Genomic DNA, 22,500 nt, shown 5'->3' with positions numbered 1-22,500 from the left:
CCGTACAGTAGAAAAAGAGGACAGATGCTGGATGGAAGTCATGGAATGAAGCAAGAACAGCAGCAGCCATCAGGAATGTAGAGGCCCTATGTGTAAGGAAGATAGGTGAAGGTGAAGAAATTCCATTATATTCCAGAAAATGCACTTTCATTGCAGAGTAAACATTTAATCTATTGTCAATAACCTCTTCTAAATCCTGCTTGACATTCTAGAATATCATCTGCCAAGTACTGAAAATTTTTGTGAACATTTTACTTCTTTTCTGAATTCTTCTTTCATTTCTTAATTCAAGTTTCATTATTTTCTTGTCTGATTTCTTTTCTAACCTCATTTCCTATAGTATTCTCATAGTACACATCATCATTTGAGTAGCCTCCCTTTGTCATGTGTATTTGTCTAAAACTGGTCTCTGGAGTTGGTGAGTATACTCTCCATTTCCAGGGTTTATCTCCCTATCTCCTGCTAGCATCAAGGGAAATACTAGAAAACATCTGATTGCTAAACGAAGTCCCTGTATTCCATATACTAGTGTGGTGTCATGGCGTCCTCTCTTCTTGTGATGGTGATCGACTCAGTACCCTTGGCAAAGTACCTGGGTGTCACCATCGACAAGTACAACTGGAGGTTACATATGAACAACAGTGCCAGGAAAGTGAACAACACCACTGTCTTTCTGAGCTGCAACCTATCTGGCTGCCCATGATCCATCAAAGGCACCATGCAGTTACAAGATCTTAGTTAGACCCCAGGTTGAGTATGCCTCCACTTTATGGGACCATAATAACAAGACCCATATCAACAAGATTGAAGCAGTACAATGAACGGTTGCAATTAACATCACAGAAGATTATAGCAAAGAGAGCAGTGTTACATCTGTGGTGGTCAGATTAGTTCAATCCCCAGTGGAAAGATAGCTCAGTTTGTAGAGCAAATGTACAGACAGACTAGAGATTCTGGGGGACCAGTTCCTCGAATGTACAGGTGAAAATAAATGACAGGGAATAAAAATCCTGGGTTGATATGTCTTGAAGACATATAACTTAAGGTTTTAACCGTCCTGCTCAATACTCCCCAAGTGGTCAATTGCGATTTAAACTGTCCATTTTCCTATTTTTGTACATTTCTTGCAAAGATAAAGATAAATAAAGTCTTTTCATTATATGGATCAATTGTTGATTAATATTTTTCATTAAATAATCAAATGTAATTTCATAAGTTTAATATATTTGGTTTCTGAAACTGACCGAAATATCTTCAGTACTACCAGTGGGTCACAGTTCTATAGTATAGCTTGACAATTGGAGACAGACCTGTTGATACATGTACCTGGACAGATTAAGAATAAAAGGTAGCTGGACATTACCTGAGCACAGGAAGCAGAGTTGACAGGTGTTGATAAGCATAGGCTATGAAAACATCCGCACCAACCCACCCCCTCAAATGTTAATTCAACAGTTAAAATGAAGATTGATGAAACAATACTTATAGGTAGTTCTTGTTTAACTAAAGCATTTGAACAGAAATTTTACATCTTCCCCAATTCAACAGAGTCATTTGTACATTATTTATTTAATATTATGACTTATAAGTATATTATAAACTGATGGTGCATGTTACTAATTAGTATTTACCATAATGGTCACTTAAACATTTAAAATAAATAACACAGACTATAATGACCAAATAATTTTCAATTGACCAGTATTAACCAGTATTGACCGGTTTTAACCATGTAGTATTGACCACCGGCCTGGTCAATACTCATATTGACCACTTTTTTGCCAACCTTGAATTATTATAAGGAGGGAGGAATGTGGTGGTCAAAATGGTTCAATTGCCAGTGGCCAGATAGCTCAGTTGGTAGAGCACCTGACTAGAGATTCAGGGGGACTGGGTTCATAACATTGCATTTTCTTCCTTCCTGTTACACATCTATGCTCCTGCATCTCCATATTGACACTCTGCAATGTCGGTGGTTAACAGCATGCACCACCATAATGTACAGTTGTGAGTGACCTTATTAACATTCCATCCAGTCATTTAAAAACAACACCAGAGGACATGCTGAAGGTTCCTGCAACCATTCTGCCACCTCAAATGCTACCAGGATTCCTTTTTCCCAGCCGGAGTAGTGATCTGGAACTTATTACTATCTTCAGTGATGTATAACAAGTTTGTTATACATCACTGCTATCTTCAAGGGTCACAGCTGATGCCCTGAGGCATTCATGGCCTGGATCAGCAAGCACACAATTAAACTGATTGATTTTATCCTGATTTAATAAAGAGAGACTTCTATGACATGATTTTACCTTTATACATGTGTGATAATGCTCAACCAGGAATCTGGGTGGCACATTATGGGAGGAAGAAACTGATATTATAAAACACAGTTATAAGATATTTAAAATCCACCTGAGATTGAATGTCAGGAAATATTCATTTGTGCACAGATTGTTGACGTCTGGAATAGCCTACCAATATCAGTTGTAACCGCAAAAACAATCAAAACATTTGAGGCAAGACTTAAAATTGATAAAAAACCACACAAAAAAAACAGCCGCTAGGTGACTAGGCCTATATTAAATTACAGTGAAAAAGTCCGAATAACACAAACCGGGCATGACCACGAATTAAGTTCAAATAATTGCCTAGAGCTGACATTAGAAGATTCAATAGAGTCCTAGGGTCAGAAAAAGAACTATTTGTAACTATGAGAAGGGGATTTTCAGCACAATGAATATTTGCACCGTTCACGTAAATATTGGCACAATTGGCTACACCTTGCAACAGTACGATAGTTTACTATGGAGTGTTTTGTTGTTGTTTTTTTTTTTTAAATTCATCAAAAGTTTGACCTGGCATGCGTACATTGAACAGTTGAAGAGAGTTGCATTGCTTGCATTCTCCACCACACCCCTTTCTGTTACAACACTGTAAAAAAAACTTTTATAACTACTCTCCATAAAATAAACAATACAACTAAAATAAAATTTTGCATACCTATAAGATGTCAAAGTTAGCTTGTTGGCAACAATTATCATAAAAGAGGACACTCCATAGAAAACAGCAGAGGAAATTCTGGAAAACATTGGAGAGCCAACGTCTTCCTCCATACTAAAGTCAAGCTAGCGGCCAATAAGCTAGCGGCCAATAAGGATTTTTCCTAATATTTATCGCTTAGAAAATGTACGTATAACGAACCCGACAAAAAAGTACTCTCAATATACGGCGCCTAGCGCCTAAACTAGGGCATGTGTCACTCAGGTGACCACAGGGCATTTTAGGGCATTGACCCCTCTAATCGATTCTGACCCCAAAAGGGTAAGTATAAGCACCGATTTGGGGCACAGCGGCGCCAAACATACCCTATTTTTACTATCTAACTATATGCGATAGGGGTCTAGGTACGGCGCCTAGCGCCTAAACTAGGACTTGTGCCACTTAGGTGACCACAGGGCATTTTAGGGCATTGACCCCTCTAATAGATTCTGACCCCAAAAGGGTAAGTATAGGCACCGATTTGGGGCACGGCGGCGCCAAATATACCATATATTTACTATCTAACTATATGCGATAGGGGTCTAGGTACGGCGCCTAGCGCCTAAACTAGGACTTGTGCCACTTAGGTGACCACAGGGCATTTTAGGGCATTGACCCCTCTAATAGATTCTGACCCCAAAAGGGTAAGTATAGGCACCGATTTGGGGCACGGCGGCGCCAAATATACCATATATTTACTATCTAACTATATGCGATAGGGGTCTAGGTACGGCGCCTAGCGCCTAAACTAGGACTTGTGCCACTTAGGTGACCACAGGGCATTTTAGGGCATTGACCCCTCTAATAGATTCTGACCCCAAAAGGGTAAGTATAGGCACCGATTTGGGGCACAGCGGCGCCAAACATACCCTATTTTTACTATCTAACTATATGCGATAGGGGTCTAGGTACGGCGCCTAGCGCCTAAACTAGGACTTGTGCCACTTAGGTGACCACAGGACATTTTAGGGCATTGACCCCTCTAATAGATTCTGACCCCAAAAGGGTAAGTATAGGCACCGATTTGGGGCACGGCGGCGCCAAATATACCATATATTTACTATCTAACTATATGCGATAGGGGTCTAGGTACGGCGCCTAGCGCCTAAACTAGGACTTGTGCCACTTAGGTGACCACAGGGCATTTTAGGGCATTGACCCCTCTAATAGATTCTGACCCCAAAAGGGTAAGTATAGGCACCGATTTGGGGCACGGCGGCGCCAAATATACCATATATTTACTATCTAACTATATGCGATAGGGGTCTAGGTACGGCGCCTAGCGCCTAAACTAGGACTTGTGCCACTTAGGTGACCACAGGGCATTTTAGGGCATTGACCCCTCTAATAGATTCTGACCCCAAAAGGGTAAGTATAGGCACCGATTTGGGGCACGGCGGCGCCAAATATACCCTATATAACTATATGCGGTAGGGGTCTAGGTACGGCGCCTAGCGCCTAAACTAGGACTTGTGCCACTTAGGTGACCACAGGGCATTTTAGGGTATTGACCCCTCTAATAGATTCTGACCCAAGAAGGGTAATTATAGGCACCGATTTGGTGTACGGAGACGCCAAATATACCCTATTTTTACTATTTGACTATATGCGATATGGGGTCTAGGTACGGCGCCTAGCGCCTAAACTAGGACTTGTGCCACTCAAGTGACCACAGGGCATTTTAGGGCATTGACCCCTCTAATAGATTCTGACCCCAAAAGGGTAAGTATAGGCACCGATTTGGGGCACAGCGGCGCCAAACATACCCTATTTTTACTATCTAACTATATGCGGTAGGGGTCTAGGTACGGCGCCTAGCGCCTAAACTAGGACTTGTGCCACTTAGGTGACCACAGGACATTTTAGGGCATTGACCCCTCTAATAGATTCTGACCCCAAAAGGGTAAGTATAGGCACCGATTTGGGGCACGGCGGCGCCAAATATACCATATATTTACTATCTAACTATATGCGATAGGGGTCTAGGTACGGCGCCTAGCGCCTAAACTAGGACTTGTGCCACTTAGGTGACCACAGGGCATTTTAGGGCATTGACCCCTCTAATAGATTCTGACCCCAAAAGGGTAAGTATAGGCACCGATTTGGGGCACGGCGGCGCCAAATATACCATATATTTACTATCTAACTATATGCGATAGGGGTCTAGGTACGGCGCCTAGCGCCTAAACTAGGACTTGTGCCACTTAGGTGACCACAGGGCATTTTAGGGCATTGACCCCTCTAATAGATTCTGACCCCAAAAGGGTAAGTATAGGCACCGATTTGGGGCACGGCGGCGCCAAATATACCCTATATAACTATATGCGGTAGGGGTCTAGGTACGGCGCCTAGCGCCTAAACTAGGACTTGTGCCACTTAGGTGACCACAGGGCATTTTAGGGTATTGACCCCTCTAATAGATTCTGACCCAAGAAGGGTAATTATAGGCACCGATTTGGTGTACGGAGACGCCAAATATACCCTATTTTTACTATTTGACTATATGCGATATGGGGTCTAGGTACGGCGCCTAGCGCCTAAACTAGGACTTGTGCCACTCAAGTGACCACAGGGTGTTTTAGGGCTTTGACCCCTCTAATAGGATATGGCCTCAAAAGGGTAAGTATTGGCACCATTTTGGGGTAGGGAGACGCCAAATATATCCTGTTTGCACTATATGACTCTATGCAATAGAGGTTTAGTTAGGGTGCCTAGATGAACCGCCTAAACTTGGACTTGTGCCACACATGTGATTATAGCCCAATTTAGGTATTCAACTCCCTAATATGATCTGACCTGAAAAGGGTAAGCAAAGGCACCGTAAATATATTTTTTTTATGTACAAAACCATATTGTTTTTAAAATTTTGGCCGTGATCTTATCAAATGGGTATCAGTGTTATACAATGAAGCTAAATTATGTGTTATTCAAAACGGTGTTTTTTCATAATTCTTTGAAATTGGCAGCGGTTGTCGTCAAGGTGATCCAATATCTCCTTATTTATTCAACCTTTGTGTCGAAATTTAGGCCATATGATACTACAAAACAAAAATATCAGGGGCATTAAAATAAAGAAAGAATTTGTTTAATACAATATGCAAATGACACAGTTTTATTTTTGGATGGGTTAGAAAAAAGTCTAAAAAGTGCTCTTGATCTACTATTTCAATTTTCTAAATTTTCAGGTTTAAAACCCAATATTTCCAAAACCAAATCAGTTTGGATTGGCTCTATAATTAATACTGAAGATACTTTCTGTAGTCATACTGGATTACAATAGAGAAGAGAACCATTCACAGTTCGAGGTATAATAAAGCTTAATTTTGATAACAGGCTTACAACTATTTAGAAAGAAATAACCCAATGGTCAAAAAGATATATTTCTCCCATAGGATAAATTACAATGGTGAAAAGTTTATTTCTATCAAAATTCCCAAACCAAGTTTACAGTGGATATAGCAACTTATAAAAACTAAAGCCAGAAATCATGAAAAATGGCCCTGTTTCCAAAATTTAAAATCTTTTGGGGGTCAAAAGGCTTCAAAATCTGCTTTCTAAAACAATTAATTTTATCCAATTTCCTCTACGTGCTTTCTTTCTACGGGCTTCTAAATATAGCAATGAAATGAATGCATGTACATTGTAACGTCATTTTGACGTCGTTGTATTGCTAAGGTAGTTAATTAACTAAGTCAAAATTTACTCGAATGGCGTAAAGGAGAAAAACTGTATCATTTAATATTATTAAGTTCTTCATTAAATTTCCTCGTGTATTTCAGATACAATGAGTATTCATTTTGATAATAAATATGACATTGTATGGAAAAAGCATTGTGTTCTGCATGTCAGCTTGTGAAATGCAATGAGGATGCCAGTGTTGTATCGTTCATATTCAGTTGATTTGTTGATATTCTCACAAAGATTCCACAAGATATGACAAAGGGTTTCATAAAATACATGTACATGATTTATTAGATACAAAAGGCAATTTATCAGCTACCAGAGTATCACAAATGATTACTCAATTCAGATTCCATTTACTAGATATGAGGGATTGAAACAAGTTATTGTGCACTTTCAAACAATACGATAGAGCTTTAAGTTGGGAGCCTAGCGCCCAAACCAGGACTTGTGCCACTCAGATGACCACAGGGCATTCAGGGTATTGGCCTTTTTAATAGGAACTTACCTCAAAAGGTTAATAGAGGCACCATTTTGGGGCACGGAGGCCCCATATATACATTATTTCAATAATTTTTATGGAAATTATCTCTATGACCTAAAGAAGTTTCTGGTTGTTCATATTTCATTTTTTAGAATGTATTCCTCTTAGTCCTTATTTAATTGGTTTTATTGAGAATTATGGGTAATTCTTTACTTATTTTAAACAAATGTAAATTCAGTGTATATAGAATACATGCCAACAGTTTCATTATTCGATATACCCTTCGATCTCTTTCTTTGTTACTACATGTAGAATCTGTACAATTAAGTTTCAATTCCTGGATTATGCGGCGGACCAGCGCACTGCATGGAAACTACAACTTTGCAATCACCCATAGATATACGTCCATGGCCTGGAGTTTGGCGTCGATAAAGTACACCACAGTCAATGATTAAAGAGGTCTGAAAATGGACCGAGACTCGGAAGGCACATGGTGCAACCCCAACAGCCCCAAATTGAGGGCGGAAAATGTTACCCCAGGGGGTCCCTTTTCTTGCCGGTATACCCTTTTAGCGGACTCTTCAAACATTAAGTTGTTATTAACCTTCATTATGACCCTACATGACGTAAAATTAGGAACTTTCAGGTGAGCTCAATTGTACTTTATACCCTATGTGACCCTTTTAAGCGTTCTATATGTTTGACTGTTGTTTTCTACCCGTCTATCAGCTTTCTATTCTTTAATCACCCAATATTCAATTATTAGGGAAGTCTGAATAGGGGACCTGCTCCTGGTAGGACCAAGGTGGTACCCCTACCGCCCCAAACTGAGGGTGGAAGATAATAGCCTAGGGGAGGGGTCCCCTTTCTTGTCTGCATAATCTTTTTGTGGACTTTTCAAAGATTAAGTTGTTATTAGCCATCATTAAGACCCTACATAAAGTAAAACTAGGAACTTTAAGGTGAGATTATTTACCCTCAGAGGCCTATGTGACCCCTTTTAAAGGTTCTATATGTTTGACTTCATTGTTCTCTAGTCTTTTGTCAGTTTTGTTTTATTCCAACACCCTAGAGACATTTATTAGAGAGGTCTTAAGTGGTCTCACCGTTTGGTGGCCCCAGGAGGTACCCCTACAACCCCAAACCGAGGGCGAAAAATGATAGTCGTAGGGGTCCACTTCCTTGTCTGCATACTCCTTTTGTGGACTCTTCAATCATTATTTTCTTATTAACGTTCATGTGATGTAACGTCAGGAACTTTCAGGTGAGCTCAATAGCCTTCAAGTATGAAACTTGGTAATTAAAAATTTGTTAATTAATTGTTTGAAAAATTATCAATTCTGATTTATTATGTGTTACCTTTTAGTATTCCGTCTGAGTACTCGAAGTACTTTGTTGAACTTTCTTATTGGCTGCTAGCTTTTATGGTCTTATTGGATGCTGGTTTGTGGCTGCTAACTTCAGCCAAGTCGTAGCTAGGACTGTTAAAATGTGTAGAACCGAAAGTTTCACTGAAGCGCCGAAGGTGGCGAGGGTTAGGTGCGGGAGGGGTGTTTTGGGGGAACATCTCCGAGAACCCTTAATTTTAGACTTTAAATAAATCTTCCACATACTCTATCAGAGATGCGTAAAATTGCGTATCTGCCACGTAAGGGGTTAATGGACCCTTCTCCAGTTTCATATGAAAGCCAACAAAAATAATCTATCATATCTGAAATGTACACTGAAGTAATTCAGACATGTTCCTATAATTTTCTATCATCTTGATGCCATATAGAATATATATATATATATATATAATTATCATCATCGTCATCATCATCATCATCAATTGAAGTTACGCTCCTGCGTGGCAGTGATTGAGTGATACGAAGTGCACATTTTCAAAGGTTTTCTCCATAAAAATGGAGAAAGTAAACCTTGTTTTTATCATAGATATAATACAACCTGTTAAAACTAAGCATAATGAAGAAATTGGTAACGTAAGCTTTACTATTTAGGACCGCAATGGTAAGCGCGCCACCAACTTCCGGTGTAAGGGGAGTAACTGCAAAAATGTAGGTCTGAGTAAGTAGCTCTTAAGAATCCTCTGGTTAACTTTTCATTTACTTTTATTAAAATATACTTATCTCTTAATAATTGCAAAGTGACATACAGTAATGTTTTGAAATTGAAATAAATGTTTTACAATTTCCTAAATTTTCAAACCTTGCAAATATTTGTGTCAGTATCCTTTATAGAAAATAACGTTGATTTTGAGCGTGTTTACTGGTATAAGTTTTGCTGATATAACATTTATTAATATGACATGAGTCACACTACTCTTTTGATATTGATAGGTCTGAACAGTATGGAGCGCCATATTAACATAAACTGAAATAATGGAAGATATCTTCAATTATCTGAAGATATCATCAATTCATTTGATGCACGCAACAATTTTTTTTAATTTTTTTTATGATTTCATAGTTTATTACTCATATTAATACCATCAGTAGTACAATAGCACAGGTACAATGCAATACATTGCAGAAAAAATATAGATACAAATTACAACAGTTTTATGAAATGTTCAATAGCATTTGTTTTCAATGCATAATTACTATACTTTATAACTTTACACCACAAAACTGTACACTTCTTGACATGATTTGATATGCTATATTCAGTTTCTTCAAGATTACTTAGTCTACAAAACATTTTATATTTGTATATCTTCAAAGCAATGAAGGAAATAAAGTTATTAAGCAGGCGTGTGCTTTGATTACATTCAAAATAAAAACCAATAACAATACTTTTCCATTGAATATTGACTTTGCACGCCAAAGACACCATATTCCAAACCAATGAAACATTTTTACACTCATATATAAGATGTCTCATATCTTCTGTTTCTAGACACAGAGAACATTTGTCAGAAGATTCTTTTTTCCATTTAAACATGTATTTTTTACAGGAAAGCAAATTATGCATCAGTTTATAATTAAATTCAGCAATATTTCTATCTAAAGCTAACTTGATTTTTTGTTGATAAATGTGTTTCCACATTTCTTTGCTGACATTATATTCTTTGTGATATAAATTATGGTGCTTAGGTGATATAAACAATTTACTCAAAAGTATTTCATAGAAAAATTTACATTTTTGTTTTTCAACCGTACAATATTTATTAGTAAAATTGAAATATCTTTTATCTTTTATGTTTATAAATTTTGATTCGTATCCATGAATTTTCTCTCTTATGTATTTAAAAGCTGATTTGACTATTTTATATTCACAAAGTACATTTGCTTTTTTGCAAATTTCTTTGCTTATTTCATCAATGGTCTTAAAACCGCTATCATTGAACAAATCTTTTACATATTTAATATTTTTTATCCAATTTTTAAAATATATAGTCTTGCCATTAAACAAAATGCGCGCAACAATTTAATTAAAAGATCTCTTCAAATAATTAATGATATCTTCAATTCTGAATTATTGCTCGCATTAATTGAATTGATGATAGCAATAATTCTTCAGCTGAATTGATGCGCACTTTGATTTAATTAATGATCTCTTCAAATGAATTAATGCTATCGACAATTGAATTGATGCGCTACAATTTCATTGAAGAGAGCAATAATTGATATATTGTGCGCATTAAATCAATTGATAAGAGCAATAATTGATTTAATGCGCGCATTAATTCTAATATGGCTCTCTTCAATTGAATTAATATCTTTAATTTATTTGAAGAGAGCAATAATTCTTTTAGAGAGAGCAACTATATAATTAAAGATATCTTCAACTCAACATATCCAAAACTGAATTAATGATCTCTTTAATTGAATCGTTGCTCTCTTTTAAAGAATTGATGCGCGCATTAATTCCTTGTACAAAAGCATTGTAAATGATTAAAGATATCTTCAATTGAATTAAAGAGATCATCAAATTATTTATATCGAGCTCTAAATTAATTATTGCGAGCAATATTTCTACGAAATTGATGCCCTCATCAATTGAATTGAAGAGAACAATAATTGAATTCCATTATTGCTCTTATTAATTCAATTGCATTGATGCGCGCATCAATTGAATTGAAGAGAGCAATAATTGAATTAATGTGCACATTAAATCAATTATTGCTCTCATTAATTCAATGGATGCGCGCATTAATTCATTTGAGGAGAGCAATAATTGAATTGAAGCGTGCATTAATTCATTTGATGAAAACAATAATTGATTTAATGCGCGCATTAATTCAATTAAAGAGAGCAATAATTGAATAAGATATCTTCAATTATTTGAGTGTATGTTAATTTGGCGCTCCATAGAACAGCAGCATTGAAAAAAACCCGAATATTGTGCGATGAAATTCCTAAATACATATCTAAATACATTATGTCCATCATCTTTCAAAATTTACTAATAATTAGGTTTACTTCATATAAATCTGTTATTTTTATATCAATATCTACATATGCTGGAAGTGCACATGTCACAAAATCCATGGAATGATGAATACTACGTTCTGCTAAATTTTCAAATGGAGTATCAAGAATTTAAACAATTCCGTTCTGAAATAGAACATCCTCCAATGATTTAGAAATAACAATCTAGTACGTTGGGGAGGGGGTCATTAGTGGCGGATTTAAGGTAAATCGTGGTCTCTTGTTTAGAAAAATGTAAACGATAAAAAAAGCAATAATTCATTCCTCTCTCAGAGCAATAAATGACAAAATCTTTTGATTTATTGAATTACTTTTATTGGGAGAACTTACATTTTTTCCAAAAGCCCTTAAAATTTGCGTCATTTTGTTGATTTCCCTCTATCAAAAATGACAGAAAATAGTAAACATTTCCACATAGAAGACATATTTGAAGCCCAATAAAATCTGTAAAATCCGTAAAATCTAGGAGGTTCCGGGAGCCTCCACCAGGGCTTAGCCCTGGACCCACTGGGGGTCTCAAGGTGCACCCCCCTCCCCCCCCCCGACCCCTACATCATGAAGTTGCGCCTTCTAACCCCAATTTCTGGATCCACCCCTGGTCATGCTAATAAAGTGATTGTAAAACGTGGTACTTTGCATAAAACTACTTTGGTGTTTATACATAGAATTAATACGGCATTACTGAAAAAATCCAAATTTATTTTACATTATTAGACCTGATTAATTTTTCCCTCATTGTATGATTGAACATATTTATGATTTTTACGTAAATCATAACAAAGACACGTGTCTGCGCCAACCACGTGGGTCCTCAAACAGGGCCCATTTCATTTCAAACATCAAACACTGGTCTATCGAGTATTCATTGATACACGACAAATATTCGTACGAATTAATGTACATCAGATTTGGCACGGTGTGAAAGGGATAGTTTCGCACTATAGACCCGGTCAACTTTCTCAAAAAATAAAAATATCTCATATTTGAAGGGATATTACATGTGTAAAAATATATGAAAAAATTTAGGGAAACGTGTCAAGTATACCTAAGTGGCACAAGTCCTAGTTTAGGCGCTAGGCGCCGTACCTAGACCCCTACCGCATATAGTTAGATAGGGTATATTTGGCGCCGCCGTGCCCCAAATCGGTGCCTATACTTACCCTTTTGGGGTCAGAATCTATTAGAAGGGTCAATGCCCTAAAATGCCCTGTGGTCACCTAAGTGGCACAAGTCCTAGTTTAGGCGCTAGGCGCCGTACCTAGACCCATACCGTATATAGTTAGATAGTAAAAATAGGGTATATTTGGCGCCGCCGTGCCCCAAATCGGTGCCTATACTTACCCTTTTGGGGTCAGAATCTATTAGAAGGGTCAATGCCCTAAAATGCCCTGTGGTCACCTAAGTGGCACAAGTCCTAGTTTAGGCGCTAGGCGCCGTACCTAGACCCATACCGTATATAGTTAGATAGTAAAAATAGGGTATATTTGGCGCCGCCGTGCCCCAAATCGGTGCCTATACTTACCCTTTTGGGGTCAGAATCTATTAGAAGGGTCAATGCCCTAAAATGCCCTGTGGTCACCTAAGTGGCACAAGTCCTAGTTTAGGCGCTAGGCGCCGTACCTAGACCCCTACCGCATATAGTTAGATAGGGTATATTTGGCGCCGCCGTGCCCCAAATCGGTGCCTATACTTACCCTTTTGGGGTCAGAATCTATTAGAAGGGTCAATGCCCTAAAATGCCCTGTGGTCACCTAAGTGGCACAAGTCCTAGTTTAGGCGCTAGGCGCCGTACCTAGACCCCTACCGTATATAGTTAGATAGGGTATATTTGGCGCCGCCGTGCCCCAAATCGGTGCCTATACTTACCCTTTTGGGGTCAGAATCTATTAGAAGGGTCAATGCCCTAAAATGCCCTGTGGTCACCTAAGTGGCACAAGTCCTAGTTTAGGCGCTAGGCGCCGTACCTAGACCCCTACCGCATATAGTTAGATAGGGTATATTTGGCGCCGCCGTGCCCCAAATCGGTGCCTATACTTACCCTTTTGGGGTCAGAATCTATTAGAAGGGTCAATGCCCTAAAATGCCCTGTGGTCACCTAAGTGGCACAAGTCCTAGTTTAGGCGCTAGGCGCCGTACCTAGACCCATACCGTATATAGTTAGATAGTAAAAATAGGGTATATTTGGCGCCGCCGTGCCCCAAATCGGTGCCTATACTTACCCTTTTGGGGTCAGAATCTATTAGAAGGGTCAATGCCCTAAAATGCCCTGTGGTCACCTAAGTGGCACAAGTCCTAGTTTAGGCGCTAGGCGCCGTACCTAGACCCCTACCGCATATAGTTAGATAGGGTATATTTGGCGCCGCCGTGCCCCAAATCGGTGCCTATACTTACCCTTTTGGGGTCAGAATCTATTAGAAGGGTCAATGCCCTAAAATGCCCTGTGGTCACCTAAGTGGCACAAGTCCTAGTTTAGGCGCTAGGCGCCGTACCTAGACCCATACCGTATATAGTTAGATAGTAAAAATAGGGTATATTTGGCGCCGCCGTGCCCCAAATCGGTGCCTATACTTACCCTTTTGGGGTCAGAATCTATTAGAAGGGTCAATGCCCTAAAATGCCCTGTGGTCACCTAAGTGGCACAAGTCCTAGTTTAGGCGCTAGGCGCCGTACCTAGACCCATACCGTATATAGTTAGATAGTAAAAATAGGGTATATTTGGCGCCGCCGTGCCCCAAATCGGTGCCTATACTTACCCTTTTGGGGTCAGAATCTATTAGAAGGGTCAATGCCCTAAAATGCCCTGTGGTCACCTAAGTGGCACAAGTCCTAGTTTAGGCGCTAGGCGCCGTACCTAGACCCCTACCGCATATAGTTAGATAGGGTATATTTGGCGCCGCCGTGCCCCAAATCGGTGCCTATACTTACCCTTTTGGGGTCAGAATCTATTAGAAGGGTCAATGCCCTAAAATGCCCTGTGGTCACCTAAGTGGCACAAGTCCTAGTTTAGGCGCTAGGCGCCGTACCTAGACCCATACCGTATATAGTTAGATAGTAAAAATAGGGTATATTTGGCGCCGCCGTGCCCCAAATCGGTGCCTATACTTACCCTTTTGGGGTCAGAATCTATTAGAAGGGTCAATGCCCTAAAATGCCCTGTGGTCACCTAAGTGGCACAAGTCCTAGTTTAGGCGCTAGGCGCCGTACCTAGACCCCTACCGCATATAGTTAGATAGGGTATATTTGGCGCCGCCGTGCCCCAAATCGGTGCCTATACTTACCCTTTTGGGGTCAGAATCTATTAGAAGGGTCAATGCCCTAAAATGCCCTGTGGTCACCTAAGTGGCACAAGTCCTAGTTTAGGCGCTAGGCGCCGTACCTAGACCCATACCGTATATAGTTAGATAGTAAAAATAGGGTATATTTGGCGCCGCCGTGCCCCAAATCGGTGCCTATACTTACCCTTTTGGGGTCAGAATCTATTAGAAGGGTCAATGCCCTAAAATGCCCTGTGGTCACCTAAGTGGCACAAGTCCTAGTTTAGGCGCTAGGCGCCGTACCTAGACCCATACCGTATATAGTTAGATAGTAAAAATAGGGTATATTTGGCGCCGCCGTGCCCCAAATCGGTGCCTATACTTACCCTTTTGGGGTCAGAATCTATTAGAAGGGTCAATGCCCTAAAATGCCCTGTGGTCACCTAAGTGGCACAAGTCCTAGTTTAGGCGCTAGGCGCCGTACCTAGACCCATACCGTATATAGTTAGATAGTAAAAATAGGGTATATTTGGCGCCGCCGTGCCCCAAATCGGTGCCTATACTTACCCTTTTGGGGTCAGAATCTATTAGAAGGGTCAATGCCCTAAAATGCCCTGTGGTCACCTAAGTGGCACAAGTCCTAGTTTAGGCGCTAGGCGCCGTACCTAGACCCATACCGTATATAGTTAGATAGTAAAAATAGGGTATATTTGGCGCCGCCGTGCCCCAAATCGGTGCCTATACTTACCCTTTTGGGGTCAGAATCTATTAGAAGGGTCAATGCCCTAAAATGCCCTGTGGTCACCTAAGTGGCACAAGTCCTAGTTTAGGCGCTAGGCGCCGTACCTAGACCCCTACCGCATATAGTTAGATAGGGTATATTTGGCGCCGCCGTGCCCCAAATCGGTGCCTATACTTACCCTTTTGGGGTCAGAATCTATTAGAAGGGTCAATGCCCTAAAATGCCCTGTGGTCACCTAAGTGGCACAAGTCCTAGTTTAGGCGCTAGGCGCCGTACCTAGACCCATACCGTATATAGTTAGATAGTAAAAATAGGGTATATTTGGCGCCGCCGTGCCCCAAATCGGTGCCTATACTTACCCTTTTGGGGTCAGAATCTATTAGAAGGGTCAATGCCCTAAAATGCCCTGTGGTCACCTAAGTGGCACAAGTCCTAGTTTAGGCGCTAGGCGCCGTACCTAGACCCCTACCGCATATAGTTAGATAGGGTATATTTGGCGCCGCCGTGCCCCAAATCGGTGCCTATACTTACCCTTTTGGGGTCAGAATCTATTAGAAGGGTCAATGCCCTAAAATGCCCTGTGGTCACCTAAGTGGCACAAGTCCTAGTTTAGGCGCTAGGCGCCGTACCTAGACCCATACCGTATATAGTTAGATAGTAAAAATAGGGTATATTTGGCGCCGCCGTGCCCCAAATCGGTGCCTATACTTACCCTTTTGGGGTCAGAATCTATTAGAAGGGTCAATGCCCTAAAATGCCCTGTGGTCACCTAAGTGGCACAAGTCCTAGTTTAGGCGCTAGGCGCCGTACCTAGACCCCTACCGCATATAGTTAGATAGGGTATATTTGGCGCCGCCGTGCCCCAAATCGGTGCCTATACTTACCCTTTTGGGGTCAGAATCTATTAGAAGGGTCAATGCCCTAAAATGCCCTGTGGTCACCTAAGTGGCACAAGTCCTAGTTTAGGCGCTAGGCGCCGTACCTAGACCCATACCGTATATAGTTAGATAGTAAAAATAGGGTATATTTGGCGCCGCCGTGCCCCAAATCGGTGCCTATACTTACCCTTTTGGGGTCAGAATCTATTAGAAGGGTCAATGCCCTAAAATGCCCTGTGGTCACCTAAGTGGCACAAGTCCTAGTTTAGGCGCTAGGCGCCGTACCTAGACCCCTACCGCATATAGTTAGATAGGGTATATTTGGCGCCGCCGTGCCCCAAATCGGTGCCTATACTTACCCTTTTGGGGTCAGAATCTATTAGAAGGGTCAATGCCCTAAAATGCCCTGTGGTCACCTAAGTGGCACAAGTCCTAGTTTAGGCGCTAGGCGCCGTACCTAGACCCATACCGTATATAGTTAGATAGTAAAAATAGGGTATATTTGGCGCCGCCGTGCCCCAAATCGGTGCCTATACTTACCCTTTTGGGGTCAGAATCTATTAGAAGGGTCAATGCCCTAAAATGCCCTGTGGTCACCTAAGTGGCACAAGTCCTAGTTTAGGCGCTAGGCGCCGTACCTAGACCCATACCGTATATAGTTAGATAGTAAAAATAGGGTATATTTGGCGCCGCCGTGCCCCAAATCGGTGCCTATACTTACCCTTTTGGGGTCAGAATCTATTAGAAGGGTCAATGCCCTAAAATGCCCTGTGGTCACCTAAGTGGCACAAGTCCTAGTTTAGGCGCTAGGCGCCGTACCTAGACCCCTACCGCATATAGTTAGATAGGGTATATTTGGCGCCGCCGTGCCCCAAATCGGTGCCTATACTTACCCTTTTGGGGTCAGAATCTATTAGAAGGGTCAATGCCCTAAAATGCCCTGTGGTCACCTAAGTGGCACAAGTCCTAGTTTAGGCGCTAGGCGCCGTACCTAGACCCCTACCGCATATAGTTAGATAGGGTATATTTGGCGCCGCCGTGCCCCAAATCGGTGCCTATACTTACCCTTTTGGGGTCAGAATCTATTAGAAGGGTCAATGCCCTAAAATGCCCTGTGGTCACCTAAGTGGCACAAGTCCTAGTTTAGGCGCTAGGCGCCGTACCTAGACCCCTACCGCATATAGTTAGATAGGGTATATTTGGCGCCGCCGTGCCCCAAATCGGTGCCTATACTTACCCTTTTGGGGTCAGAATCTATTAGAAGGGTCAATGCCCTAAAATGCCCTGTGGTCACCTAAGTGGCACAAGTCCTAGTTTAGGCGCTAGGCGCCGTACCTAGACCCATACCGTATATAGTTAGATAGTAAAAATAGGGTATATTTGGCGCCGCCGTGCCCCAAATCGGTGCCTATACTTACCCTTTTGGGGTCAGAATCTATTAGAAGGGTCAATGCCCTAAAATGCCCTGTGGTCACCTAAGTGGCACAAGTCCTAGTTTAGGCGCTAGGCGCCGTACCTAGACCCCTACCGCATATAGTTAGATAGGGTATATTTGGCGCCGCCGTGCCCCAAATCGGTGCCTATACTTACCCTTTTGGGGTCAGAATCTATTAGAAGGGTCAATGCCCTAAAATGCCCTGTGGTCACCTAAGTGGCACAAGTCCTAGTTTAGGCGCTAGGCGCCGTACCTAGACCCCTACCGCATATAGTTAGATAGGGTATATTTGGCGCCGCCGTGCCCCAAATCGGTGCCTATACTTACCCTTTTGGGGTCAGAATCTATTAGAAGGGTCAATGCCCTAAAATGCCCTGTGGTCACCTAAGTGGCACAAGTCCTAGTTTAGGCGCTAGGCGCCGTACCTAGACCCATACCGTATATAGTTAGATAGTAAAAATAGGGTATATTTGGCGCCGCCGTGCCCCAAATCGGTGCCTATACTTACCCTTTTGGGGTCAGAATCTATTAGAAGGGTCAATGCCCTAAAATGCCCTGTGGTCACCTAAGTGGCACAAGTCCTAGTTTAGGCGCTAGGCGCCGTACCTAGACCCCTACCGCATATAGTTAGATAGGGTATATTTGGCGCCGCCGTGCCCCAAATCGGTGCCTATACTTACCCTTTTGGGGTCAGAATCTATTAGAGGGGTCAATGCCCTAAAATGCCCTGTGGTCACCTAAGTGGCACAAGTCCTAGTTTAGGCGCTAGGCGCCGTACCTAGACCCCTACCGCATATAGTTAGATAGGGTATATTTGGCGCCGCCGTGCCCCAAATCGGTGCCTATACTTACCCTTTTGGGGTCAGAATCTATTAGAAGGGTCAATGCCCTAAAATGCCCTGTGGTCACCTAAGTGGCACAAGTCCTAGTTTAGGCGCTAGGCGCCGTACCTAGACCCCTACCGCATATAGTTAGATAGTAAAAATAGGGTATATTTGGCGCCGCCGTGCCCCAAATCGGTGCCTATACTTACCCTTTTGGGGTCAGAATCTATTAGAGGGGTCAATGCCCTAAAATGTCCTGTGGTCACCCGAGTGACACATGTCCTAGTTTAGTTGCTAGGCGCCGTATATTGAGAGTACTTTTTTGTCGGGTTCGTTATACGTACATTTTCTAAGCGATAAATATTAGGGAAAATCCTTATTGGCCGCTAGCTTATTGTCCGCTAGCTTGACTTAGGCTTCCTCCATGTTTACACAGGAAGTGCACATAAAATACAAATATCAAAATCCGGGAAAAAATAAATTACAGTTTTATATTGATTTAATTGGAAGATGTAAATAACTAACAAAATAAATCTTGCATTTTATATAACTATCATTCACTGTGTCCCTCTTTTGAAATAAAAGTATTTTTGAGAATGGATTTGAAGAAGTGCGTTGACCAGACAGGAAGTGCGCGAACAAAAACCCATGAAGCGTTGCAAAACATGGAAGAACAGACACAACAACAGTCAGCGTTTATATTTGATAGACCCAGTTCAGCTGGCTCTGACAGGTTGTGTTTCATTTCAGTATTGATAGATAAGCTAGTTAACTGTCGTAGGTTTTATTCTTTGTTTGGCTAATTGAATAGAAAAGACATTAAATATTACCACGTGTTTACGCTTTTCTCTGGAGTCTGTTGACAACATGCCAAGAAGCAATATGCAATCCATGTGCAATATTTTGAAAAGAAAACTATACAATGTGTATAATGCGTGTAACAATTTAGTTTTTTCTTTTCAAAACTATGGATAGGTTTGTAATTTTAATAGAAATAATTACTGTAATATTTGTTTACATTGTGTTCTTCATACTATTTTTAAAAGGCTAAAAATTTATATTTCATGAAGATTTTACGAAGACTTCAGATTGTGTTGATGAACATGGATAGTTATAAAATAGTACTATATTTATTCAATAATCAATGTGATTGTTTCAACTCTTAATTAATTCTCATTCAATCCGAGTTCCACCAACTCTGCACCTGCTCACCTTTAGGAATTCTGATTTTAATATATTTTTAATGTTTTTAGTGGAAGTGGAAGTGGCGAAGAACCTGATGCACGGGGAATCAGTTCACCTCTGAAACCCCCAAAGAGCCCCACAAAACCACACACCCTGGCACGCCTGAAGTCTCGCACTAGCTCCTCAACAAACAGTGCTAAGTACTTCCATGCAGGCGGAAGAACTGTATATACATCAGGTAGACCGCCGTGGTATGATTGCCACGGTCTTTTGAAGGAGGCGTTTGTTATAGGTAAGATCTCAATATGCTCTATATTGAAATCTCTTTAGCTATGGAAAAAATCATACCCCAAGGCTTTGCTTTTGGGGTTTATGATTAATTTTCTTTGGTGCATGTGTAAATCTTTCTATGCCCCACATGTAAAGTCCAGTAACTGGTACCAGTCTTTTGGCTTGATGACTGGAACTTGGGGTCTTTCCATTGATAATCATGATACTCAATTAAATCTATAGTTGATTATAGATAATTATCTCTAATATTTTCTGTTTTTTAAAGGATTAATAATTGGCAATTAATGCAATGGATGTTCCAACGACAATCACCACAATTATTGTTGAACAATTATATTCTTCTGGGACCTTGTGGATTTAGATACTCATGTACCCAGAAATTCTGTTGACTTACATAGTTATTTGACACAAACAAATTAAAATTATCGCTATGTTCATCCCAGTCATCCATCTGTACGTCTGATGGTTGTCAGAAATGACCATATCTTGTTGGCAAGAAAAATTCTTGTGACAATAGGATATACCTATGTAAAATTATATTTGGTGCCTTCCCCTTTTGACAAAAATGAATTAAATTTTCCCTTTCATGGGGAAAAAATTTCCCCTTCAATTGTAGAAAACTATCAAATAGGAGAATTCCCTATATAACACTGCATATGAATTTTACCAAATATCCTATTATTCTACTATCATTTTCTATCATTATCTAAGTCCAACAATATAAAAGGAAATTGGAGATCTGTCATTTAAGTACACTTTTGAGATGCTGTAAAACAGTAATCAGAGGTTTGTCAACCCTTCCCTTTTTGAGAGCTTACACCTACATCCTCAAAATTTCCCTTCAATAACATCTAAAACCAGATAAAACCCTGCCATGCCACCTTCTTTTGATAGAAATGATTGATAAGTTATGAAGTTGGGATGTGGTGACTGGTCATTTAGAGATACTTAGAACCACTGTCTAAACTAACAAAGTTTAGTTGAAAGTCTTCTCCTAATCTTCTGTGTGGGTAGGGGTTTAAAATGCATTGAAGTCATGTTGCATTTTGAAAATTCATTATTGAGTAGGTCAGCCAAACAGTACATGCATTTTACTTTTGCGATGCACTGTCACAGAAGTGGCCATTTAATTAAAAAGCATCTTTACAAGATAATTACTACAATTAAACAAACCACAAGACTGAAATATGAGTATTTCAACATTAGGGTTATGTGGAGGAAGTGCCTCAGGAAAGACAACTGTGGCAAGAAAAATTATAGAAGCTTTGGATGTCCCATGGGTCAGCTTGCTAAGTATGGATTCCTTTTACAAGGTAAATGTACAATGTGCTGATGTATGATAATGAGTCCATTCTACGTTTTCTGTATGATAAGGGAATTCGATAATTCCAGTAAATCATACATTTTATAGTCTCACTACATCACAGAGTCTGCTTTGGCTTTATAAAATGTTGCTTTTAATGGACATAAATTTTGTTGTAAAGTTCAGTTTCTGGAGAAAATATGTCCAGATATACTTAAAAAAGGTTAAGGCCCAATGATTGGAGGACATGAATTCATCGGATGAGTGATTTTAAGGCATGAAGGACATATATATGGTAAGGACCTAGATTGGCCCTTTAAAATGACTTTGATTTTTTAAAGCAAAGTCTACTCTTTATTTTTTAAGAGTGTATGCATTTCATTTTGATATATGATACTGTAGAAAATGCAGGTAATCCTTAGATGAATATTGACTTTCAATAGAGTTTTGAAATTTTAATAAATTCCATATTTTTGTAACATTTTCTTTTCTGCAAATATAAAGGGACAATTCATGTTGTTATTAGTACATATGTATATGTATCTGTCAAAGATATATCGATGATGGGAATATTTATCTTGTTCATGTGTTCATGTAACAAGATGTGGCACAAAATTGGTGATAGATATTGTTCTGGTTAAACTTCAAATTTTCACATTTTTGAAGGGCCAAAGTAGGCCTTTGATGTTATGTACTTCTTTGATGGAGTTGCTTATTACTATTATTACAGGTTTTTGGAATGAAACATGGTCTGTTGCAAGAGTGCATAAGTATGATTTTGACCCTCCAGAAGTCTTGCTTTGATTGATGATACAATTTTGATCAAGATTGCACTTTATTTGTTTATGTCTTCACAGGTTCTTGGCTCCAAAGAACATGAGCAGGCAGAACGAAATGAATACAACTTCGACCACCCAGATGCCTTTGACTTTGATTTGTTGATTAAGA

At 40.1% G+C, this 22,500-nt stretch overlaps 2 protein-coding genes across 6 annotated transcripts in view; one reads left to right on the top strand and one right to left on the bottom strand.

The window, feature by feature from the left end:
* LOC125668456 (UDP-N-acetylglucosamine/UDP-glucose/GDP-mannose transporter-like) overlaps positions 1-22,500 on the bottom strand; it is a 49,969-nt gene that overhangs the window by 13,034 nt on the left and 14,435 nt on the right. The window contains exon 1 of one of the 4 annotated variants that reach the window (XM_048902647.2): positions 3,004-3,116. The exons of the other annotated variants lie outside the window; for them this stretch is intronic. Coding sequence (XP_048758604.2) covers positions 3,004-3,116 — 113 coding nt within the window. Of the gene's footprint in view, positions 1-3,003; positions 3,117-22,500 lie in introns of those variants that run through there. 4 annotated transcript variants of the gene reach the window in all.
* The window catches only part of LOC125668454 (uridine-cytidine kinase-like 1), a 22,108-nt gene continuing 18,962 nt past the window's right edge, over positions 19,355-22,500 (top strand). For both annotated transcript variants that reach the window (XM_048902645.2, XM_048902644.2), the window contains exons 1-4: positions 19,355-19,506; positions 20,027-20,250; positions 21,456-21,562; positions 22,410-22,500. The exon at positions 22,410-22,500 is cut by the window's right edge and continues 80 nt beyond it. In XM_048902645.2, coding sequence (XP_048758602.2) covers positions 19,370-19,506; positions 20,027-20,250; positions 21,456-21,562; positions 22,410-22,500 — 559 coding nt within the window. In that variant the 5' untranslated portion in view covers positions 19,355-19,369. The remainder of the gene's footprint in view (positions 19,507-20,026; positions 20,251-21,455; positions 21,563-22,409) is intronic.

The sequence above is a fragment of the Ostrea edulis genome, chromosome 4, assembly GCF_947568905.1.
Source record: "Ostrea edulis chromosome 4, xbOstEdul1.1, whole genome shotgun sequence".
In the NCBI taxonomy this organism is placed as follows: domain Eukaryota; kingdom Metazoa; phylum Mollusca; class Bivalvia; order Ostreida; family Ostreidae; genus Ostrea; species Ostrea edulis.
This window is presented reverse-complemented; position numbering and strand designations above follow the sequence as displayed.